The sequence below is a fragment of the Polyodon spathula genome, chromosome 4, assembly GCF_017654505.1.
Source record: "Polyodon spathula isolate WHYD16114869_AA chromosome 4, ASM1765450v1, whole genome shotgun sequence".
In the NCBI taxonomy this organism is placed as follows: Eukaryota; Metazoa; Chordata; class Actinopteri; order Acipenseriformes; family Polyodontidae; genus Polyodon; species Polyodon spathula.
The window spans coordinates 4,026,906-4,048,052 of NC_054537.1; the positions used below are offsets into that span (position 1 = coordinate 4,026,906).

Genomic DNA, 21,147 nt, shown 5'->3' on the forward strand with positions numbered 1-21,147 from the left:
CTAACCTGACCTAGAGAATCAGAGAACACAGCTGTGTTCAAATATGAAGTATGAGATACGAATAGAGGCATATTCACACAAACATCTAAGATTACCTCACAAGGACCCTTAACTGCCAGAGTTTGAACTGACTTGGCAAAATAGACACCGGTAGTTTAACACAACAGTATGTCAGGAAGTCATATTAAAATGAAAGTACCTCTCTGGAATCACATAGTCGGGCTGTGTTAAGATGTAAAAGTGCCACTGGAAATGGACTCACCTTGTCACCCATATCGATCTTTGTGAAGCTGAAGGTACTGAGGTGACTGTGTGCTCCTTTGACGGCTGGTTCAATCGTCTCATGGAACAGCTTGTTGATAAACTGACATATATATGGCCACATGTGCTTCACAGTCTAAAATAACAAAACAATTCAATGCAAACTGTGAACATGCAAATCATCTATCTCACTGGTTCCCAACCTTTTTCAATGTAGGGATCACCTTGGTGTCTCACAGACCACTTGCCACACATTTTTTCACAACATCATTTTTAAACTAATTTGTATGCGTATATGCATAAGTACAAGAAGAAAGTAAAGTACGTATATGGGTTTGAATCTTCACTACCAGGTCAGTAAGGAATGTTGTCATTTTCTGCATTGAAAGTTGCTGATGACAAAGTTCCTGTTTCTTGTGTTGACATTTTGTTTTTCACATTCTGAATGCTTTTTAGGCTCAAGAGTTTTGTTTGACAAAACCTGCTGACAAATAATGCACTGGAGCTTGGGTCGTCCTCGGATCCAGTAAATGTAAATGCCAGTGCTGGTCCCCGCAACCATTACCTCATGCAGCAAATTAATCTAGCCATTTCTAACACAACCTATAGTCTTGTGAGATATTAAACCTGGCTGAATAAACCTATATAATAACATGGAGCTGAAATCAATCATTCACACTACGGGACAGTTCAAGCAAAAAATATAGATAAATATAAAAATATTGATATGGATCAAAACTTAAGTTTCCATGCTTTGAGATTCTATATTAAACAGTGACTCAGAATGAGTTATGAAAACCCTACTGTAACAGACAAAAACAACTCTTAAATACTGAATTAAAAAATGTCAATTCATTTAGCAATAATAATACTAAACACACTAAAATACGTACCTTGTTTAGCCATTCCACTCGTTCCACATCAGGAAAGTGCACCTGAAACGACAGTAAAAGATGTGTAAGTACAATCACTGTCTGCTGGATTTTGGTTCCACTGTAGTACTTTTGTTTTTATTAGAAGTCCTCCAGTATAGCACTCTGTAGAAAACTAAAACATATTAGAGACAAACTTCAAAATGAAGTACACTGTTTTTTCTGCCACACGAGGAACACAGTTCAGTTACAGCGCTAGTATCCTTTGTTTAAAAAGCACCAACACACGATGAAGACTGGGTACAATTATTGAACGCTGCCTACACTGCCTATTCACAATGGCGTTCTGCATTTAGTCTTTTGGTACTTTTAATAGCTAAGGATCGTGGCGCTATCAAAAAATACTTGAATAAACTGTATAGTTTAGTTTTGATACTGTTAAAATTGCTCTATTTCTCTCAGGCAATTTGTCATTGCACGTGTTTCAACAACAGATGACTAAACAGTCACAGGTCGAAATCAGATTTTTATCCTTTTTTTTTTTTTTTTTTTTTAACTTGTTTTAGCCTCCCATCTACAGTACAAAAACATGGTTAGATCAAAACAAAAATCTTTTCGGTCAGTTTCATAATATTTCCCCTCCTCCAGGTCAACCCATACAGGCTAAATTACTCTGGACCATTTATGTTAGACTGCAACCCCCACTCTCAAAACTGGAAGGCAAGTCTATTGCTGTATGCCCTTTTACAGTACCTGGCCAGGGGCTTTTTGTATCTGCTATTCTAATTTCCACTGTGTGGCTGACAGCTGTGGAGTCGTGTTCAGCATGTTATTAAGGGGATGACAGCTATCACAACGCTTATTCACAGAACATCAGACAAAAAACAGCATTAACATACTAGGGGAGGACAGATGCAAAATACAAGGCAAGGGAATGTAGATAATACAGTTAGGGTTTTTTGTGGTTTATTTTATTCACATTATAACAGATTGTATATGGCCATGCTCTCATTATTGCAGAGGCATGCCAGACTCAGAAGTACCCCTTCAGCAGGGCTGTCTATATACAGGTATGGGTCACTGAGCTCCACAATGGGGCTCTTTTGAAGTCTCCCATTCAAGGTTTTTAAAGGGTTTGAAAGACAGCTATGACAATCTGGTGTTAGGTAGAAGCAACTACAGTAAAATTCAGCATATTGCTCTTTCACAGGGATGGACATACTGTAAGACTCCTATTGCATAGCAGTTTCACTCAAACCAGGTTTAACTACGAGCTTGATTAAGCACTGTGCATTCTTAACCAATGTTTACGGAGCAGGAAACTACTGGAGATTATTTAGTTAGCTGTTTAGTAAAATAAACTTCTTCTTTTCTAGTACAGAGGATTTGTTGTAGGACTATACAAGAAATTCCTTGCTATCAGTATGACTTTTTAAACCAAAAAAGGTTGGACAGCTTTGTCACCTCCAACCTAATTTTGGGTGTTTTATTATTATTATTATTATTATTATTATTATTATTATTATTATATATACAAAAAATCCTGCTACCCTGATTTTTTTTTTTTTTTTTGGATGCAACGAAATATAAAATAAATAAATACTTTCAGTGAACTTTTTTTTGTACGGTATCGTCAGACATGACACCAAACACCAAAACCAGCCACTGTGTTGCTGTTTAAAATCAGTACAGTCTTATCAATTCCAAAAGCAGCAATAAATAAAATATGTGAGGTATCCACTAGTATAGCTATCCAGGCTATACAATGCTTCTCAACCTCTAGAATACTGAATGGTGTGGAAATAGGCTGCAGCAGACCAGAAGATGGCATCACACATTACTGGAATATAGGCCTAGCTATTTTCTACCTTGCAGATTTCCCAAAGCTCTTTTACGCCCCATGGTACTAGAACCAGTGTAGTTATTCTTTGGTGCTATTCTTAGTTTGTAGGACACTTCATCCCCTCACTGCAGTATCACGTTTACGAATAACTACAGTTGCTATTGAAATGCAGCTAATTCTTTCAATTTGTGATCGCTTTATTTGTATATCTAAATAATGTATCAACACTCGGGTAACTACATCTGTTATGATTAATAACAGATGCTCAACTTGTATCTGATGTCTTTTGGTTTTTATTCTTCAACATGGGAATATCAGAACACAAGAAAGTTTACGAACGAGAGGAGGCCATTCGGCCCATCTGAGGTAGTCCAGTTCACACAGCTGACTGATCTCAGAACTTTGTCAAGTTGAATCTTAAAGGATCTAAGTGATTCTGCCTCAACAACATTACTAGGGAGCCAAATCCATCCCCTCACCAATCTCTATGTGAAGAAATGTCTCCTTCTCACTGTCCTAAGTCTATCGCCACTTAATATCCAACTGTGTTCCTTAGTCCTGGTTTAGGTACTGTGCTTAAAGTAATGGTTTGGGTTAACAATGTTATCGACTTTTAAAAACTTCAATCATATCCCTGATTCTTCTCTGTTCCAGGCTAAATAGATTCAGTTCTTTCATCCTTTCTTCATAGCTTTGTTCTTTAAATCCTGGGATTAGTGTGGTTGCTCTTCGCTGGACTCTTCCCCAGGGTCACAATATCCCTTTGGTGCTGTGGTGAGCAGAACGAGACACAGTACTCTTCAGTGTGGTCTCGCTGGTGCATTATTGAAATTCCGCTCTACATTTCTGGTTATATAACCAAGCATTCTGTTTATCTTTTAGCTTGCTTGCCCACACTGTGTAGTTGCTTTCAGTGATAAATGTGCAAAACTATGGATTAGAAATGAATATGGCTTCTTGGTAACAAATCACTTCAGGCACTGCATTTCAGAATCACTCAGCTATATTTAGACCATGTGACTTACATTACCAGGATGTAGTACAACAAATGGGAGACCACATCTTTTTTAATGGATTTTAAAGAATTGATTTAACAAGAAAACTTCAAGCAAAGTATCTTTTCTCACATCTTTAGTCTATCTTAACTGTTCCTTCAGTAATAGTATGGTATATTAAGATTTTCAGATAAATTGTTTAAATGTATGTACTTGCCCGATTTATGCATGTAGTGTAAGAAATGTGTCTACAAGTACAGTTGTCAACATTGAACTGTTCAACAAATAATGGTTGCAACAGCAACATGTTTAGAAACAGATCAAATCAGAAACATGCATATTTCAGTTAGTCCTTTTACCTTTCCAATAGTTGGTGGTGAACAGATATAATAATAATAATATCACATGCTCCTCCTGCCTCCTGAGTGTGGCATGCATGTCTAATTTTATAACTGTAGGCTTGTGAAATTGTTATTCTGCATTGCTTGTCTAAAATGTATGTAAGTCCAGGGCTTATGCTACAGTTTCAAAAAAGTTAAAGGAACACAACAGACCAATAATTTATTAAGATTCATAGTGTACTGTCAGAGTCTCCTGGAGAAAACACACACCACTGTAAGAAAGCCCTCATTTCATCTGAGTTTTCTGGTTTACAGGGAAGTCGGCCAGGCAGTGACTCACATTCTAGTTATTTCCGATCGGCCTTCAGAGGATTTTCCAACAAGACGGCAGGTACTGTACACACCACCCCCTGGATTCAAAAAGGAAGTTCCGTCTTTCCTTTTTCAGAGATTTGTTCACTAAGGAAAATAACTGAAAGCTTGCTTTATTTTGTGCAGGGGATAACTAAATTAATTAAATGTAACAAAATCAACAGCATTTCATTGAATTAGTAATATAGATAGTATATGAAGTCTTTCATCATACTCTTGAGCACGGATTTGATTCCATCAATTTAGGTCTGACTGCTGTTAGAGGCCAGCTTGAAAATGCCCTTGTTCGTGTTGGAGAGGCCGGCTGTACAGTAAATACAGTGTCAGGCTGCAGAGAAGGCAAAGGTTGAAAAAATATCTGACAGACGAACTATGAACTGGCAACTGTGGCCTTGAGCTTCATGGTGTAACTCGCACTGTCCAAATATTACCAGATTATTTTGGGGTTCAGCTCACTTACACCAGGGTTCAACAAGATAACTGCTAGCTAGTAAATATTTCCTTTTTTAATGCACTTAAAGAACACCTACTTCAGAGCATAGTACATTACTTTGTTTTAGGCCTATATTGTTATTTGTATTTTTTAAGGCTGCTTGTTACACTGATGTTTAGCCAAATGTTCTAGGGTTTAAAAAACCTATGGAGCAGTTCCATATATATATAAAAAGAGACACATGAGCGTCATAACCGAAAAGCGTTATAAAACGGGGGGGGAGGCGCCATGGAACACTTTCCGTGAATTAGCCATGCTTTATGCATTATGAATTATGTAATCAACGCTATATTTAAATATTAAATTAATATTTAAATTTTAAAAAAGGCAACATTCCCACCCATGGATCATTTTAATTAGCAGTTTTTAAATTATAAATAGCATGGCTAAATTGTGGTCGGGTGTTCAGTTAAAAGCGACAGACAAGCAAACCAAGTGCGAGAAGGAGAGAGTTGGGAGAGGGGAAGAGGGAATGGGCTCGCCCCAGGTTTGGCTGCCAGAGCAGGGCTGAAGCAAAGCCGCAGCTCCTCTCGCAGCAAAAAAGTAAATACATTAGTGTGGCAGGGCAGGGCCCTGTCTGTAAATAATAATATTGTTGTGTGGTGATTTGGTGGTGGTTGGCAGGGATGGGGTTAATTTCCTATCCCTACCAAAATACATATGAGAATGTGGCTGGAGCTAATTGAATAATTGATAATTAGGCTCCAGCCACATGCTATAAAAAAGGGGAAATTCCTTTGTTTTGTGGAGGTGTTTTGGTGTGAGTGAATACTGTGTTACTACATTTGTCTGGTGTGACAAAGTTCAGTGAAGGCTCTGCCCAGTCTGAACAGTTTTGGTTAAACTTTTGTTTTGGCCCTTGTGCCAGTTATGTTGTAAGTGTTTACTGTGTGCTAGATTTGTTTTTGTTTGACCTTTTATTTTTGGCTCTGTGAGCAGTGTTTTGTTTGACTTTTTGATTGCCTTTTGTTTATTAAACAGTGCAGCAGCGCTTTCACTGCAGTATTACTGTTTCCTGGTCTCCGAGTCTCCTTGCCTGCCGATACCACCTGGGCCCGCAACGCTATCCTGTCACATATGGCCATTTTATATTTAGCTATAAAACAAATGCTGAATAAGATGTCTGTGTTATAAAGTGCCAGCGCAGCTTTTCTTCAGTTCAGATACTGCATCAAAAGCGACTGACAGAAACGGAAGTTAAGACTGAGAAGTCGTTTACAGCTTGAACAACACCAGTACTGTATTTACTGTAGAAATATTGCATGAACCACTAGTATAGGGAATTAGGGGACATGCTGTAGGAGTGTTATATCCGAGGAGTGTTATAACCGAGAGCCTTATAGCACTGTATGTGTGTCAAACTGGAGGCAATCTGGGTGTCTTTCTCCTCTAGGAGGCTTGGTGGTCCAGTGGTTAAAGAAAGGGGTTTATTACCAGGGGGTTCCTTGTTCAATCCCCTGAGCAAGTGACTTAAATCCTCCTTGTGCTCCGTTCTTCGAATGAGACGTAAAACCAAGATCTTATTGGAAGTGACTCTGCAGCAGCAGCAGCAGTTGTGATACACAGTTCACCCCCTAGTGTCTACGTCACTTTGGATAAATAACCAAATAATAATAAGGGCCAGCTGTATTTACTGTATTGCCATTTCATATAGTCTATTTTTGGAGGTTGTAATAGGGATTCCACTGTACATGATGTGATCAGTAGTGGCACTGACATGATGTAAAACAAAAATTCTTAGTAGTAGTATTACACAGCATAAATAGAAACACATTTAAAGATTTAAGTTGCATTTCTCCAGTAGTACATGCAGTAAATAGCAAGTTTATACTGCTCTTAAATTATCACACCAAGGAAGCAAACAATCTGAAGGCACTACTCGCTGGACCAACTGTACCAGATTTAAAGCATGTGTTATACTGTACATTTTTAAAAAATAACAGCAGAAACTGATGCAGGCAGACATTGTAGACAGACAAGATGGAATGTATTAAGGAATGTCACTTTGGCCATTCAAGGTGAAATGTGAGTGAAATGCACTGAATTATGAGACTGCTGGAGACAGCTCTGCAACAAGGGAGCACAGTTTAACGGGAGAATACAAAAAAAAGAAAGAAATCGAAGTGTAAAAGGGAAACAGTCTGCCTAAAAAGCAAAGCGCCCCCCGGCCCAGTGCGTGTCCTTGTCTCACGTTAAAGGGATCATCTCAATGTGGATGGGATCTGTGCAGTAAAGATATGCACAAGCATTCTTTTTACAGCATGCAGCAACATTACCCTTCCAGTCAGGAGATTCCAAATTCCAAACCAAGCACTCCTGTCATCCCTCCTGACAAATTGTTCAGAGGGAATTGAGTTTTCACTGTAGCAGCCACTGGGATATCCCGCATAAGCACTAAAACCTGATTTGAAAGGAAACTTCAGAACAGATAACCAGGTCAATCGGTTCAGGAGAGAGGTACATTTAATCGCAGTCAGCTGAAGGCCACTTTATTAATCTTACATTGTACAGCACAGTGAAAATGCTTTTACAGTATTTGCAGCCGGTACACAGATCACGTTTTACTGTTTAATCATTTACAAGAGACTGAATTATCTCCACTGTCTCACTTGTACAGTTCTACAATTACAGAGTGGACAAATGAAAATAAATTTCCACAGAGTTGCAGAGATCTGAACCCGAGATATGCTAGTTTTTGCGGGTCAGGAAATGCTTACAACTTGCTCACACCAATGAATCAGTTTTGGATTGTCTTTTCTTTGTAAATAAAAACGTCAATTTAATTTTGTTCAGAAATGTATTGAGGGTATCCCTTTGTTTTTAAACAACAAAACCACAACTGTATATGAGATATGTTTGATTTGTTTTACTCCTTTTAGACAGGTTTCTTTAACAACAGTCTATATTTCAATTTACTGACTGTGGTGGGACCAGAGTAAGGGCAGATATGTAAAAAGGCAGATACATGAATCATGTTTTAAATACCATTATACACAGCTGTGTGTAACAATTGCTATATTTACACAATTATTGTTTTGAGAGTCAGCTTTTATTAGGGAGCTTCCCTAAGTCCCTTGTTTAGAAAGATACAGGGTATTAATGCTTGTGACAGAGTAGCCGTCTGACTTTGGTAGGATCTACAATTTCTGAACTAATCTTCTCTGTTCAATAATAAACGTTGCTGAAGAGGTTGATCAAGGCGGATAAACAGTTAGGGTGGATACATGATAGATTACCGTATTTTATTTATATAGTACCTTTCATACCACAGTATCTCAAAGCGCTTTGCATGTCAGTTAAAACAGAAAAAAGTATGATGTATCAAGCTGTAGTAAAAATGACAAGATAATAAATTAGAATAACAATAATATAAATATAAATAACAATTTAGAAAAACTAACTTAAGAAAACAGGAAGTTAATACTAATGATAGATAAAACACAAAATTACAAAAATAAGCAAATAAAATAGAAAAAAAACAATGATATTTGTCATTCAGGTTAAAAAGGCTAACCTATAAAAATAAGGTCTTTAAATCATCAATAGAAAAACAGAATGAGTTCCACAATTTAGCTAACTAAAAGCACCTTCTCCTATCATTTTCAATTATACCTTTAGGAGGCACAAAAGGCCAGTGTAACTGACCTTAAAGTGTGCAAAGGTTCCAGCATATACAACACTGGCTCTGTCAACATTCCTACTCCAATTCGTAATATTTGCTTGGCCAATACATAGTACACTACATACTACAGTCAAAACAGCATTCATTTAAATGCAAATTATAGAGAATATTTTTCTTTGCAGTGAATTGTCTCGCTTGGCCGGCCTGTTGACAAGCCTCCTGCTTTCCCATAGAGGTTCTTGAATAAATCAGATAAAACACAGGTCAAACTGAACTGACCAAGGTAGGAACTACAGTGCAATAAACTGAAGTTCTAATTCAGACAGCAGCAATTCCCTGGCTTTCTTAATCTGCAATGTGTCCACTCTCTGGAAGAGAGGACAGTCGGACGTCACCAGAATGCAGGTTTGCTGGCAGCCGTGTGCTGTTATTAACCGTTACAAGAGCATTTACAAATTTATATTTTATTGAATTTCTCTGCTTGTTCAATCATTAACTGTTGCCTTTAACCCTAAAATGTTACCTACAGTACGAAGCATTATGAGAATTCCCAGTGAGCTCCTTCTTCATTCAAAGAGCATTTTCACATCCTGTAGTGTTCAACAACAGAGCACCTGCACAGCATAGGAAGCAAATTAGGATCTGCTTCTTGTGCAACACGCTCATTTGTCGTATCACTTCTCAGGCTGTGCTTATTGTTATATGAGGTTACTGTAATAGGATACACACACTAGTGTTAAAAGCACTGGTAAGTGCAAATCTATAATGCAGTGTGAATCAAAGCTCAAGGTAATTCTGATGTAATAATGCAAACTGAGCACTGCAAAGAGTTGCTGAATCACACCAGCACTCGGAATGGGGCCGTTTAATGCCAAGTGATGTGGTCCATTTTCACAAAACAAGGCTATAACTCCATACTGTTGCATGCAGCTGTACTCTTTTCAAGGGCCAGGTTTTGAAAACAAAGTGCCGAATATAGCAAGTGAAAGAGCAGTGGCAACATTTCAAAAACAAATAACACAGTTTTAACAGTACAAAACCACACTGCTCAGAACAATAGACTTATAAACTGCGTTAAAACGGTTTTATTATGTTGTTTCCGATTAGGTACCCAGGTTTTGTTTGTCACTGTTTTTAGCTCTAAATGGTCAAATTACTGAAATAAAAAATGTTTGTGACGGCACAAAACACAGTACTTGTGTTAACAAGTTAGTGACAATGCCAATGTGTTGGGGGTGCTGCCTTCTGAGTGAGAGTGGTGTTGAGACAAAACAAAAGCGTTTATAATGAATTAAACCGCAACGTGCTGCTGCTGTTAACTCTTTCTAAAATCAGACCTGAATCCAAACCGTGCTGTCATAATGAAATACACAACATGCCTTGTGCAGCCTTTCCACACAGGTGGACATAAAACACAAAGCATTCTACAATTTAGCATTTCCTGTTTTTCCGGCAAGCATTTCAATAGAGGAACATTTGCTGTATAATACAGTAACTCGAGAGAAAATAATACATTTTGAATGTGGCAACGCTATTTTTTTCAGCTTTAAGAAATATTATGTTTGATTTCGTGAAATACCTATATTAAGACAGTGAAATGCCGTGAAATATGTTGGTAAAGGGGCAATACAGCTTTGAAATATTTTTTGGCCAAAAAGACATAAAAGTGTGAGCAACATATCCATGTTTCCATGAATCTGTTCAACCCCGTCTCAATTGTAAAGGGAAGCTAGGAATTGGATTGTTTGAATTAACAAGTTACTTTAATACACACTACCTGGGACCACTATGCTGTCAGCTAAAACAACTGTGGAATCTGTAGGCAGGGAGTTACAGGAATGACTCATTAGAAAAAACAAAAGCATTGCCTTCATCTCAAACTATAGCCAAACTATTCCATTAAAAAATGGTAAATATGCTTCCAGGTCTTTCAAGACCACATCTCTCTGTAGTGAATAGAAAGAATGTACAAGGATTGAAACAAGACTCCTCCTGCAGAGCAGTTCCACCCATTCCTGGCTGTACTATGAACTTGATTTATATATTATAAATAAATAGCAGCAGCTCAGTATTCTTCTTCTTCTTAAACTTAATTTCCACCCTGTTCCTAGAACACGTTACATCTGGAAGCACAGAACAAAATAACATTTTTAGACAGAATTACCCAGCCTTTCTCTGGCTCCACAATGACAGCCAGTGGGCTCTTAAAGAGCCACTGAATCACAAACACAAATAAAATAAAATATTAACTGGTTGTAACCTTACATCAGTTGCATTTACTGAATCTAAAACTCTAACCAAGTGGAAGTCAAGAAAAAAAAAAAGCTATGTTCTGTTGCATTTTGACTTTGCCTTCGAAGACATTTGTCCTTGTCTTCTTTTCAAGCCCACGGCGACACCAGTACTCATTGACACTCATTGGGCTATTTCTGCACAGCTCTGGAAGACATTTGTCTGAGCTCTAGATAGGCTTGAGAATAATAATAGCCCCATGGGAGAGCACCAGCCAATAGTATAACAAGGTCTGGTCTTTTTTGCATTTTAATCAAATTAAAAACATGTGGTTGAGTATTCTGGCAGGGAAGCTGAAACCACAGAATGCTACAGTTCGTGCTGCTGGGGGCCACTAGTCTTTTTATGGGCAGTGGAAATCAAAAAGGCCAGTTTTTTATTTTGTTTTTTAAATTTAGTAGTCACTAATTATTTGTATTGTTTTTTCTCACCAATTTAGTAGCGTCCAATTATTTTAAGGCTCAGCTCACCACTACCACCCCTGCACTGACTTGGGAGGGGTGAAGACAAACATACTCTGTCCTCAGAAATGTGTGCCATCAACCGCCCGTTTTTTTACACACTGCAGACTCAACATGCAACCACCCAGAGCTACAGCGTCAGAGGACAACGCAGCCCTGGGGCAGCTTACAGGCAATTTCAAAATATCACTATTTCCAATGGGAAAACGGGCAAATGTGTGTCTTTTCGTTCACATAAAGTCAGAAAAAAACAACATATGAATCCAAATTAACATGTATTTATACTAAAGTAATACAAAAATGACTACAAAAGATTTAGAAGCGAGTAGTTTTTCGAGATGTATGATTATACTCTATTTACAGTTATAGATCTGAGAAGTGTACATGTGTAGGATTGTTCATTCCGAACTAAACCCTCCAGAGGGAAGCTTATTTATAATTAAAAGGAAGGCTGGTGGGTTATTTTATACAAAGTAGTTGATCATCATAGCCAAATAGACACTAATATAAATGGAGTAAAGCTCTCATAATAAGGGACAGGCATATGTCTGCTATGCAATACTGTGGCTGGCAAATTATGTCTAAAGTAGCAGTCTCTCCACAATTATTACAGACTAATAGAAATGGAGTGAAGCCCTCATAATGAGAGGCATATTTATGCTATGCAATACTTCTAAAATAGCAGTCCTCCACAATTATGTTCATTTTACACTATACTGCCTTGGTGTCTGAATACTACTGTACATTCTAGCCTGATGTTTCCTTGTGTTATCAGACAGCAGGTCGTGTTGACAGCCTCCAATCCTCTCCCCTTGAAACAGGCTTCCCAGCCACTATGTCACCCGGAGAGCCAAACTGACCTGCACCTTACAGCAGCCGGTAAAGGACAGTGTGTGTGTGTGTGTGTGTGTGTGTGTGTGTGTGTGTGTGTGTGTGTGTGTGTGTGTGTGTGTGTGTGTGTGTGTGTGTGTGTGTGTGTATTAAACACTTTGGGCAGGAGACGAACATTTCAACATCATGCATGTCAGACAGTCAAAAAGAACCATTGTTGAAACATGTATCTGGATTAGAAGTGTCTTTAATTTTATTGAGAAGGAAACAATATGTATAGCTTAGGAAGGAATGCAACACAATGGTGTCTGACACACATCTTTTCAAATTGGTAGTAATGACTCCTTGCTCCCTGACTGCAGCAGTACAGACTACAAATAACCACAATAGTAAAGACTAGGATATAAATAAGCACATCACAGGTGCAGAACTACTATGAAAAGTAGATTACTACAGTATGACCCATTTACACAGAATGTGGAATACAAAAATCACTGACGTATATACGACAAAGATTACTCGTAACAAAGGTCTGTGAATTCAACAAATTTGAGAGAGCCACTTCCAAGGCATACTACTGTAGTCTCCCACAACTCAGCCAATCAGGAGATTAGAAGAGGTCATCATGACGTAGATTCCAATACCATGTGACTGAAAATCATCTCTACTTCCACCTGGCACAAGTTAAACACTCGAGACACATTCAGAACTATCTCCAGTACTATAATATGTGCCATACATCCACTTACAGATTGGGATGCTTGCTTTGTTGGAGGGAAATGTCAAATCCGCTGAAGCAAATTACTGTAGCACTTTCTCACAAAGGGTTTGGCTAATTGTTATGTGGGCTGCAGTCTCATCAGTTCCTGTCTGAGTGCCCATATTTCACTGGGGGTAACAACAGACTAGAGCAGTTTCAATAACTACATTTTGGTTTCATGTTCTGACCACTCAAAGTTACAAACCAAGTCAAATCATGTTCGTAGCTGTTGCACAGATATAGGATAGTGGTGTGTAAACTATGTAGGGTTGGCCCTCAAAAGGCTACCCTGGGTGCTCTATACTCCTGTTGCCTGGGATATGCATCTCTATAAGGGTATAATGCTGCAATATATTATAGGATGATAAAATGCTACAGAAAAGGAATCACTTATTATCTTAACCCCCCCCACGGGAATGAAAGACGCTTCCCCAAAAGACTGCACAGACTGGCAGCTCCTTCCTCATATGACTGTAAAATCACTTTTCACCTGTTTCAATCAGGACATCTTTCATGCATGTGCATCCTGCTCTTCTCAAGCTAAGGGTGGTGAAGTGGACAGCGCTGAAGTGCTTTTTTTAATGAATATGCTGGAGCATCTAAATAATGACAAGTCAGCATGAGATCAAGGCTTCAACCCATTACTAGCTTTTCTAAACTTTGAATTGTCTCTGAACGCTATACAGCAACACCATGTGTATATGCATCTATTGCCGGAGTCTGAAAATGCACACTGTGCTGTGCTGGACATTGAGGTTTGAATGTTAGGAATCACTAGGGTACTGAGTATAGAATAAAGGTACTCCCCATTGCCTGACACTAGGGTAACTTGATGGACCTGCTGCTGTATCCATACAAGCCCCCAGTGGCAGAAAGCATAGATACTGTAGCTGCCAAGTCACTTAGGAACACACTCAGTGACAGAAGGCCACTGTAGACACTAATCACACACAGTCATGTTTAATGTTTCACATTTTGTCCAGGTACTTCACAGCCAGGCTTAGTTAAGCACCCCAAATGCATCAAGACCTGCAGTTTTACAGAAATGTACCGTCGAATTATGAAAATCCAACCAATGTGTTTTATTATTGACATGCTTCTATTATTTATTTACCAGATGCAAAGGTGCATTGCTTCTTTAAACTTTTTAAAACTAAACTAAAATGATTCCATCTAGCGCCCAGTTTTTTGTTTGTCTTTGAATTCCATATATTACAAATACTAAGAAATCATTATTTGTACATGTATTTTGCTTTGGGAATTTGTCCCAAAGGTTTTTTTTTTTTTAAACACTTCTAGCTTTACAATGAAAAGGATTAAATAATGTTGCTGGTCACTTCAGGCATGTCATCCGGAATTAAACTGCAGTGGTCATTGTGCAAAGCTGTATTTGGAAGTGGCTTAGTATAATATGGCAACTGCACAAAATGATACAGCTTCTCTGTGAGATGTTTCAGTTCAGGGAGCTCAAGACTGTGATCTACAGGAGCCTTTCTGTATCTGACAACAGTACGAACACTGGGTTAGTGCTTCCAAGAAAAATATTTTCTTTTTTACGCACTAAAATCTTAAAAGCAGCACTACTCTAAACACACAATTCCAACAGAAAGTTGATAGTGGCACTTACTACTGTCTTTATGAGGCCTATTTGAAATTTCTTAGATAAAAATAGAACAATAACCTCCCGCTGCTGCATGTAGCTAAAGGTGAATGCCTCTTGTGCTGAAAAGCAAAGTTCTGTGATGGCATGTGGGTTTCAGTATTGGAGGGAGCAATAGTACCAGTGGGAATGTTAACACATTAAACTGTCAATAAGCTCAATAAAACTATGCCAGATTCTCATAATTGTGAGAGACAGTTTTATATGTACTGTGCTTCCTTTCATTTGCATAACAAGTTAATGGACCAGTGCCACAGTTTCTGAACCAACCTGAATGCTGTAAACTTGCACAGCCTGTTCTGACCAAAGAGCAGTAGTGAGCATTGCTGGAATTGTGAACATATTCTTTTTGGAATACTGTGTGTATGGACCCCTGTGGACTGGGATAGAGTCATGTTTAAGTCCTAGATTGACTACAAAAGTAAATTTGTTTGGCACGTCATTCAACGTGTGGCACTGCCATCCACTAATCCACGTTCAGTAAACACCTAAATTAGTTCCCACTTTCAGATGTGTTGCTACATATAAAAAAAGTGCTATAGATTCAAGTCTTACAAGTTTGTTGTGTTTTGTCAGTAACAACCTGCCTGTAAATATCCCAAAATATCTTTAGTACCGCATCAATGAGCTCAGCAAACCAGTCCAACTGCATATTTTGAGCACTGGTGGATCCCAGATCAAATAAGCACCTGTTCTTAATAACACACATGCTTTAATAGTGTCAACCCTTCTCATTATGAACCCCTGAAAGGGAGCAATGTGTTTTAAAATCTGCATTAGCCCATTCCACGTTACGTGTTACAGTTTGGAGCAAACCCTCCTGCATTGAAATACAGGCTGAACACTTATTGTAATGCATATCTTTAAAGCTATACAGCCAAAACCTTCCAAAAGCTACATTATATCGATTATGAGTTTTATAATCATAAGGAGAGATTTCAAGTCCTTAATGTTGCTGTAACACACGTAATGTGGAATGGGCCATTGCTCATGCATACATGCAGAGGGTATGTATGGGCAAAAAATATGTAGTGATCTCTATGTGTATCAAACTACGATATAAAAATATTATTATTATTATTATTATTATTATTATATTATTACTAATAATAATAATAATAATAATACGCTAAACAAAACAAGGATTGGTTGTGGTATTTAAGTCCTGGAGTTCCAAACTAACTGGACTTCACCATACAGGCAACAGAGGATGTCTATTGAATTCCTAAGACAAGAGGCCATGACTAAGCCGAGAGGAATGTGATGCAATGTGACACTGCTACATCCAGTCCTTCTCACTCTGGATCACAAAATCATACTCCCTTCAAGTAACATAGCATTTAACCTACTGTACAAGATGCTGGGTGTAGCAAAGCAGAGCCTGGACAAGGCAACACAGCAACATATTCAAATTACTGAGACGATCAATTCATAACAACAGAAGAGATGCAAACCCTACAATAGATAACACTGGATGTATTACCACTGGAGAGGCTCTACCAGACAGATAAGGGAAAACGAAATTACTCCCTTTAAATGTGGAACCCATTTTTAAATGAATTACATAATATACAGTCAGCACTTGGACATCCGTTACCCAGATACATGTCAGTCGCGTTTTACTGCCCTTGTATTAAGAATAAAATCAATCCCCATTATATATATATATATATATATATATATATATATATATATATATATATATATATATATATAAGAAGCTATAGTATATATATATATTTATGGTAAACATTTCTCGATCCTACTGTAATGTATGTCAATTAATCTGTGACATTAGGGCCTTGTCAATAAACAAAATAGACACAATCTGTGACATTAGGGCCTTGTCAAGCACTATATTCTGCAATTTTGAATACTGACTTTGGATACTGTTTTAATTCTTGAAACTTTTTTTTTTTTTTTTTTTTGCTAAATTGCATTGCCTTTTACGTTTTATGCAGTTCTGTGCATGGGTGACATTTAGATTTAATTTTGCTGTTGTGTCGTCTTTCTAGTTTTGGCAAGTGATATTTTTAGAATCATATTGTTCTGAATTAAAATACTACCTCTGTTAAATACATTAGTACTGTATCAACAAAACCAATGCAGTACATCTAAATGGAAGCCTGCTAATTTTAAGATATCGTCCTTTCTGATATGTATTTTTGATATTGTCCATTTTTCAGGGAACACAGAAAAGATACAATGGGTAGAACTGGCCAAAATTAAACAATCAGATATGAGTGACATGCATTTAACTGTCACCGAAGTTTATATTGTATAGGGGTTTTAGTAAAAGATATACGCGCTGCTTCTTTGATGTCTCTGAAATGAATTCTATTGAGAAGGTCACCTGGCTATATTTGGAGAGCCACACAAAACAGCCAGTTGTGTTATTCACAGCTTTGAAGAAAGAAGCACGCCTATGAACTTCTTAAAGACACTTTAAACTGGAAAAACCTATGCATATCAACATAAAGCCAGGGCACTGGTCACATGATTACTACTGCTATACTTAGTCTAAACTACAGTCACATCATGTTTCTCAATGACACTTTTATGGTCAGTGAATGGAGGTCACAACAGTCCTTGGAGCCCTCTGCCCCACTCTGAAACCCTAAACTGCTGAAGCACACCCCCTCCCGGCGTTCGTTTAATATGCTAAATACCCAACCACCGCCCCAGTTCTAAAACCCTAAACTGCAGTTTGTTTAATATGCTAAATACCCAGAACACCACAAGAAACATGCTAACCCCTTCCAGATAGGAAATCAAACCGATCAAACAGTGAAAATAAAGTGTCCACGTGGAAATCTGTTTTAAGAGTTGCCACTCCTTTAAGCAAGAAAGACATATTTAACTACATCTCATCAACTGCCAGGGTTCAGCTCAATTCCTGTTCTTATTATTCCAATTCCATTTTAAAATGCATTCCAATTCCAATTCCCTTTTAATCAATTACAACCTGTCCATTGATCAAAATGGCAATTAGCAGTATTCCGTTAACATTAGCTTCTCACAGTGGCAACAAATTAATTAAATGGAAGTCCCTGTTTGTCAAATAAATTTGGCTTTAGGTGAAATCAGTTGCACAATCACAACCATTACTGTATCTCTAAAATATCAAGTCCAATTCCTTCCATTGGCATTAGAATTGGGAACTGATTTTAAAAAGGAAATGGAAACGAAACACAGGAACTGACCCCAACTACAGCATTCTGGAGTACTTTAACCAGTTGGGCATGTGTTTGGGCAGGAGGATTGGATTGGGGAATATATCCCAAGCCTAATACATATTTTACATATTCAGAACTTTACCCTAGACTCCAGTGAGCACCTTCCAATCACCGTACAGTAACCCTGCAAGATACTTCAGACGAAAACACAGAACGACAAAGAAATGAAATATACACATCAAAAGAAAACTGCACAAGTTGGTATGGGAATAAAGTATCAGTTATCTTGACGAAGATGTGGTTGAGATTCACTGTGTGTGTCACATTCAGTTTCAGTTATATCCTTTTTAAAACTCTGAAGTGTAAAACACCACTCTGGCTTCAAAAGGGCTGTGACCCCCAGTCTCCTCTAAGCTAGCTGCTACACCAGAGATTAACAGCAAGCAACAATGCAAGGGAATAAAACAGCAGTTATTTCAACAAATGTATTCTTCTTGTTAAGAGCTCTTAAACAGGTCATCTCTCTGAATCCTGTAGAACCTGAAAGTTTACTAATGACATAGGGAAAGTAAAAATGATGTATGAATAATGTTTTGAGATCAAAGATCCATTCAAATATTACCAATTTACAAAATTATGAAAAACCATGCAGCTCTCTCCTGATTTTTGTATTTTTTTTTTTAATTGTTCCATTGTACTACAAAATTATTTGAGAATGCAGGGATGGAAAGCAGTTGTATCTATTCCTGTAATAAGGCTTAAACACAAGTGTGTTACCTATAAAAACACTGTGGCTAATCAGACTTGTAGTAAAACCTGGAACGGATGAAACTGCTATGCAATAGGAGTCATACTTTCATCCCTGGAATCAAAGTGAAGCCCTGAACACTGGCGATGGCTTAAAATACAATGTGGGGCTTATTGCCAAAGAACGCACACTGAGAGATAGAGTTAGACATCAGGAATGGGATACCTCCTTGGGATCAGCATCCAAAATAAACATTTGCTTAAACGGTAGACTGGGCGAGGCACATGTACAAACATTTCATCAGAAGTAACACTCAAAACCTCTTAAAGATGCAGAGCAGTGGTCCAGACACCCCTTCTCCGTGGTTCATTATTAACGGGGCTTTACTTCATTTTTGGAAACATCTACCTTACTTCTAACTTGAACTGTGTTCTCATAAAAAGGGAAAGAAAGCATGAGGCATACATTCTTGGAACACATTCTGTACCAATCTGTACTCCAAATAGTTTTCAATGTACCAGATTTGTGTATAAGAATGGTTTGCTGCTGGAAAAGAGAGTAATCACAGAATGGAAACATCTAACGCTGTATTACAGCTGGAGGGGCTCCATCAGAGACAAAGGAACACTAAATTACCTTCTGCATTTATAACTAAACTACAAACATATCAAACGTGGGAGCAATGTGGGTCAGGCCTCAGGAGGGTAGTATGTGGCAGCTGTATTGCACAGCGGGTTCCTTCAAAACAATCTAAGTTCATATTGTTTGATCCATTATTGATCAGGTAGTAAACAATTAATAAATAATCCAAAGTACTGCTGACCACCAAGAAAACAACCACTCCTCCAGCTGTTCCAGTTCAGCATATCACACAGCTATTGCATAGTTTCACCCATCCCAGGTTTTAATACCAGTCTGATTAGCCACGGTGTATGAGTAATGAGCTCGGGCGTGTCTTATTAAAGTCAGAGGAAAGCCAGCTATGCAGTCTTATTTCCATCCCTGCAATTACATGTGCGTTGCAGTGAAAGCTGTCAAATGTCTGGTTATTATTTCCAGGTTTTTTATGACGTAGTGCTTCAGTAAACTAGAGTTTGAGTGAGAACTCTATGGCATCGCTAGTTTAGTATAACACAGAGCCTACATTCAAATATGTTTCGCAAGATAAAGCAAACCCGTGTTCTGCAAGCTGCAATGCCTGTGAAGTTTGCCACAGACTCAAAGCCTCTGAACTTACCCACGGCGGTAGATCCGTAGAGTGGACACTCTGACAAACGCTGTTTTCTTCATGTTCCAAGAATGCTAAAGCTCTGTACAGACGGGAGTTTTTATTTCCACGATTTCTCCTCCACCAGAAAAACACCACCAGCCCGATCAAAACCCAGCTGAAGCTCAAACCAAAATAACCCAAAACGTAGACGGGGAAAATGATCACAAAGATTTTGACAAATTGAAGCAACACCCCGGTGATATCAAGACCCCTCGACTTCGGCTCCTCTTCTAGCAGGTCCTTAGCAGCGGCTGTAGAGTTCTTTTTAGAGCTGCTGCTAACAGGTCTGTTGGTTGTGCTGTTCTCATTTTTCTCTGACAGCGACGACTCTCTTCTGTACGATTCCGCTCCTGTACTTGTTGTTTGTGAACTCATCTCCTAAAAAGTTTAAAACCAGATGTTACCGAGGAGTAAGTATGCGACTTTCTGTCCTTAGTTTGTGTTTACGCCATCCCCATATTTAGGGTTGTTTAAAAAATTAAAAACAAACCAGCTACAACGTTGCCATAATTGCCAATCTGGTAGCCTTTCCTCTAGTAATCGAGGTTGCAACGGCGTTCCAGGTCCAGTGAGATACTTTGTGTACACCGCCTGCGCTTTTCCTTGTCTCCTGCAAATGGCAGTTCGCTGCACGTTGCTTTGATTTTCTTGTCTATTTATTTCTTCAGCGTCAACAGCATTTTGTTAAGTTTGCTGGTTGTCTTTTTTATCATCAGTGATCCAATAGGTCTGAGCTGTCGTAGCCTCTTTGATACTACATAGCAACACAAAAGTCAGATTGCCAATGCGCTCACCAAATCCACAGAACCTCTCCCATCACATCCTGATTACACATCCTTTACCCCCACCCTCTCTGCCACACAGGAAACTGTCACTGACGAACTGGGTCGGTATGAGACCAATCGTGATAAAGGCGCCATCTCGTGGTTTACTGTAGCCTGTATCTATTTTCTTTTCTTTACATTTTATATAAAGGATTTGATACAGTACGGTTGAGCGCAATATATAATGTAAAACATCATAATGCAATTACATTATGCTTGTGTATCTCTCTCTCTCTCTCTCTCTCTCTCTCTCTCTCTCTCTCTCTCTCTCTCTCTATATATATATATATATATATATATATATATATAAAATTAAATCAGTACCC

The 21,147-nt window shown here is 38.3% G+C and overlaps 1 protein-coding gene across 4 annotated transcripts in view; it reads right to left on the reverse strand.

Moving 5' to 3' along the window:
* Positions 1-20,825, reverse strand: part of LOC121314072 (extended synaptotagmin-2-like) — a 61,788-nt gene extending 40,963 nt beyond the window's left edge. For 2 of the 4 annotated variants that reach the window (XM_041246893.1, XM_041246892.1), the window contains exons 1-3: positions 19,965-20,822; positions 1,155-1,196; positions 263-397 (exon numbers count right to left, since the gene is read on the reverse strand). In XM_041246893.1, coding sequence (XP_041102827.1) covers positions 263-397; positions 1,155-1,196; positions 19,965-20,372 — 585 coding nt within the window. In that variant the 5' untranslated portion in view covers positions 20,373-20,822. Of the gene's footprint in view, positions 1-262; positions 398-1,154; positions 1,197-19,964 lie in introns of all 4 variants that reach the window. The other 2 variants (XM_041246894.1, XM_041246891.1) reach the window with 2 other exon arrangements.
* Positions 20,826-21,147: the final 322 nt, after the last annotated feature.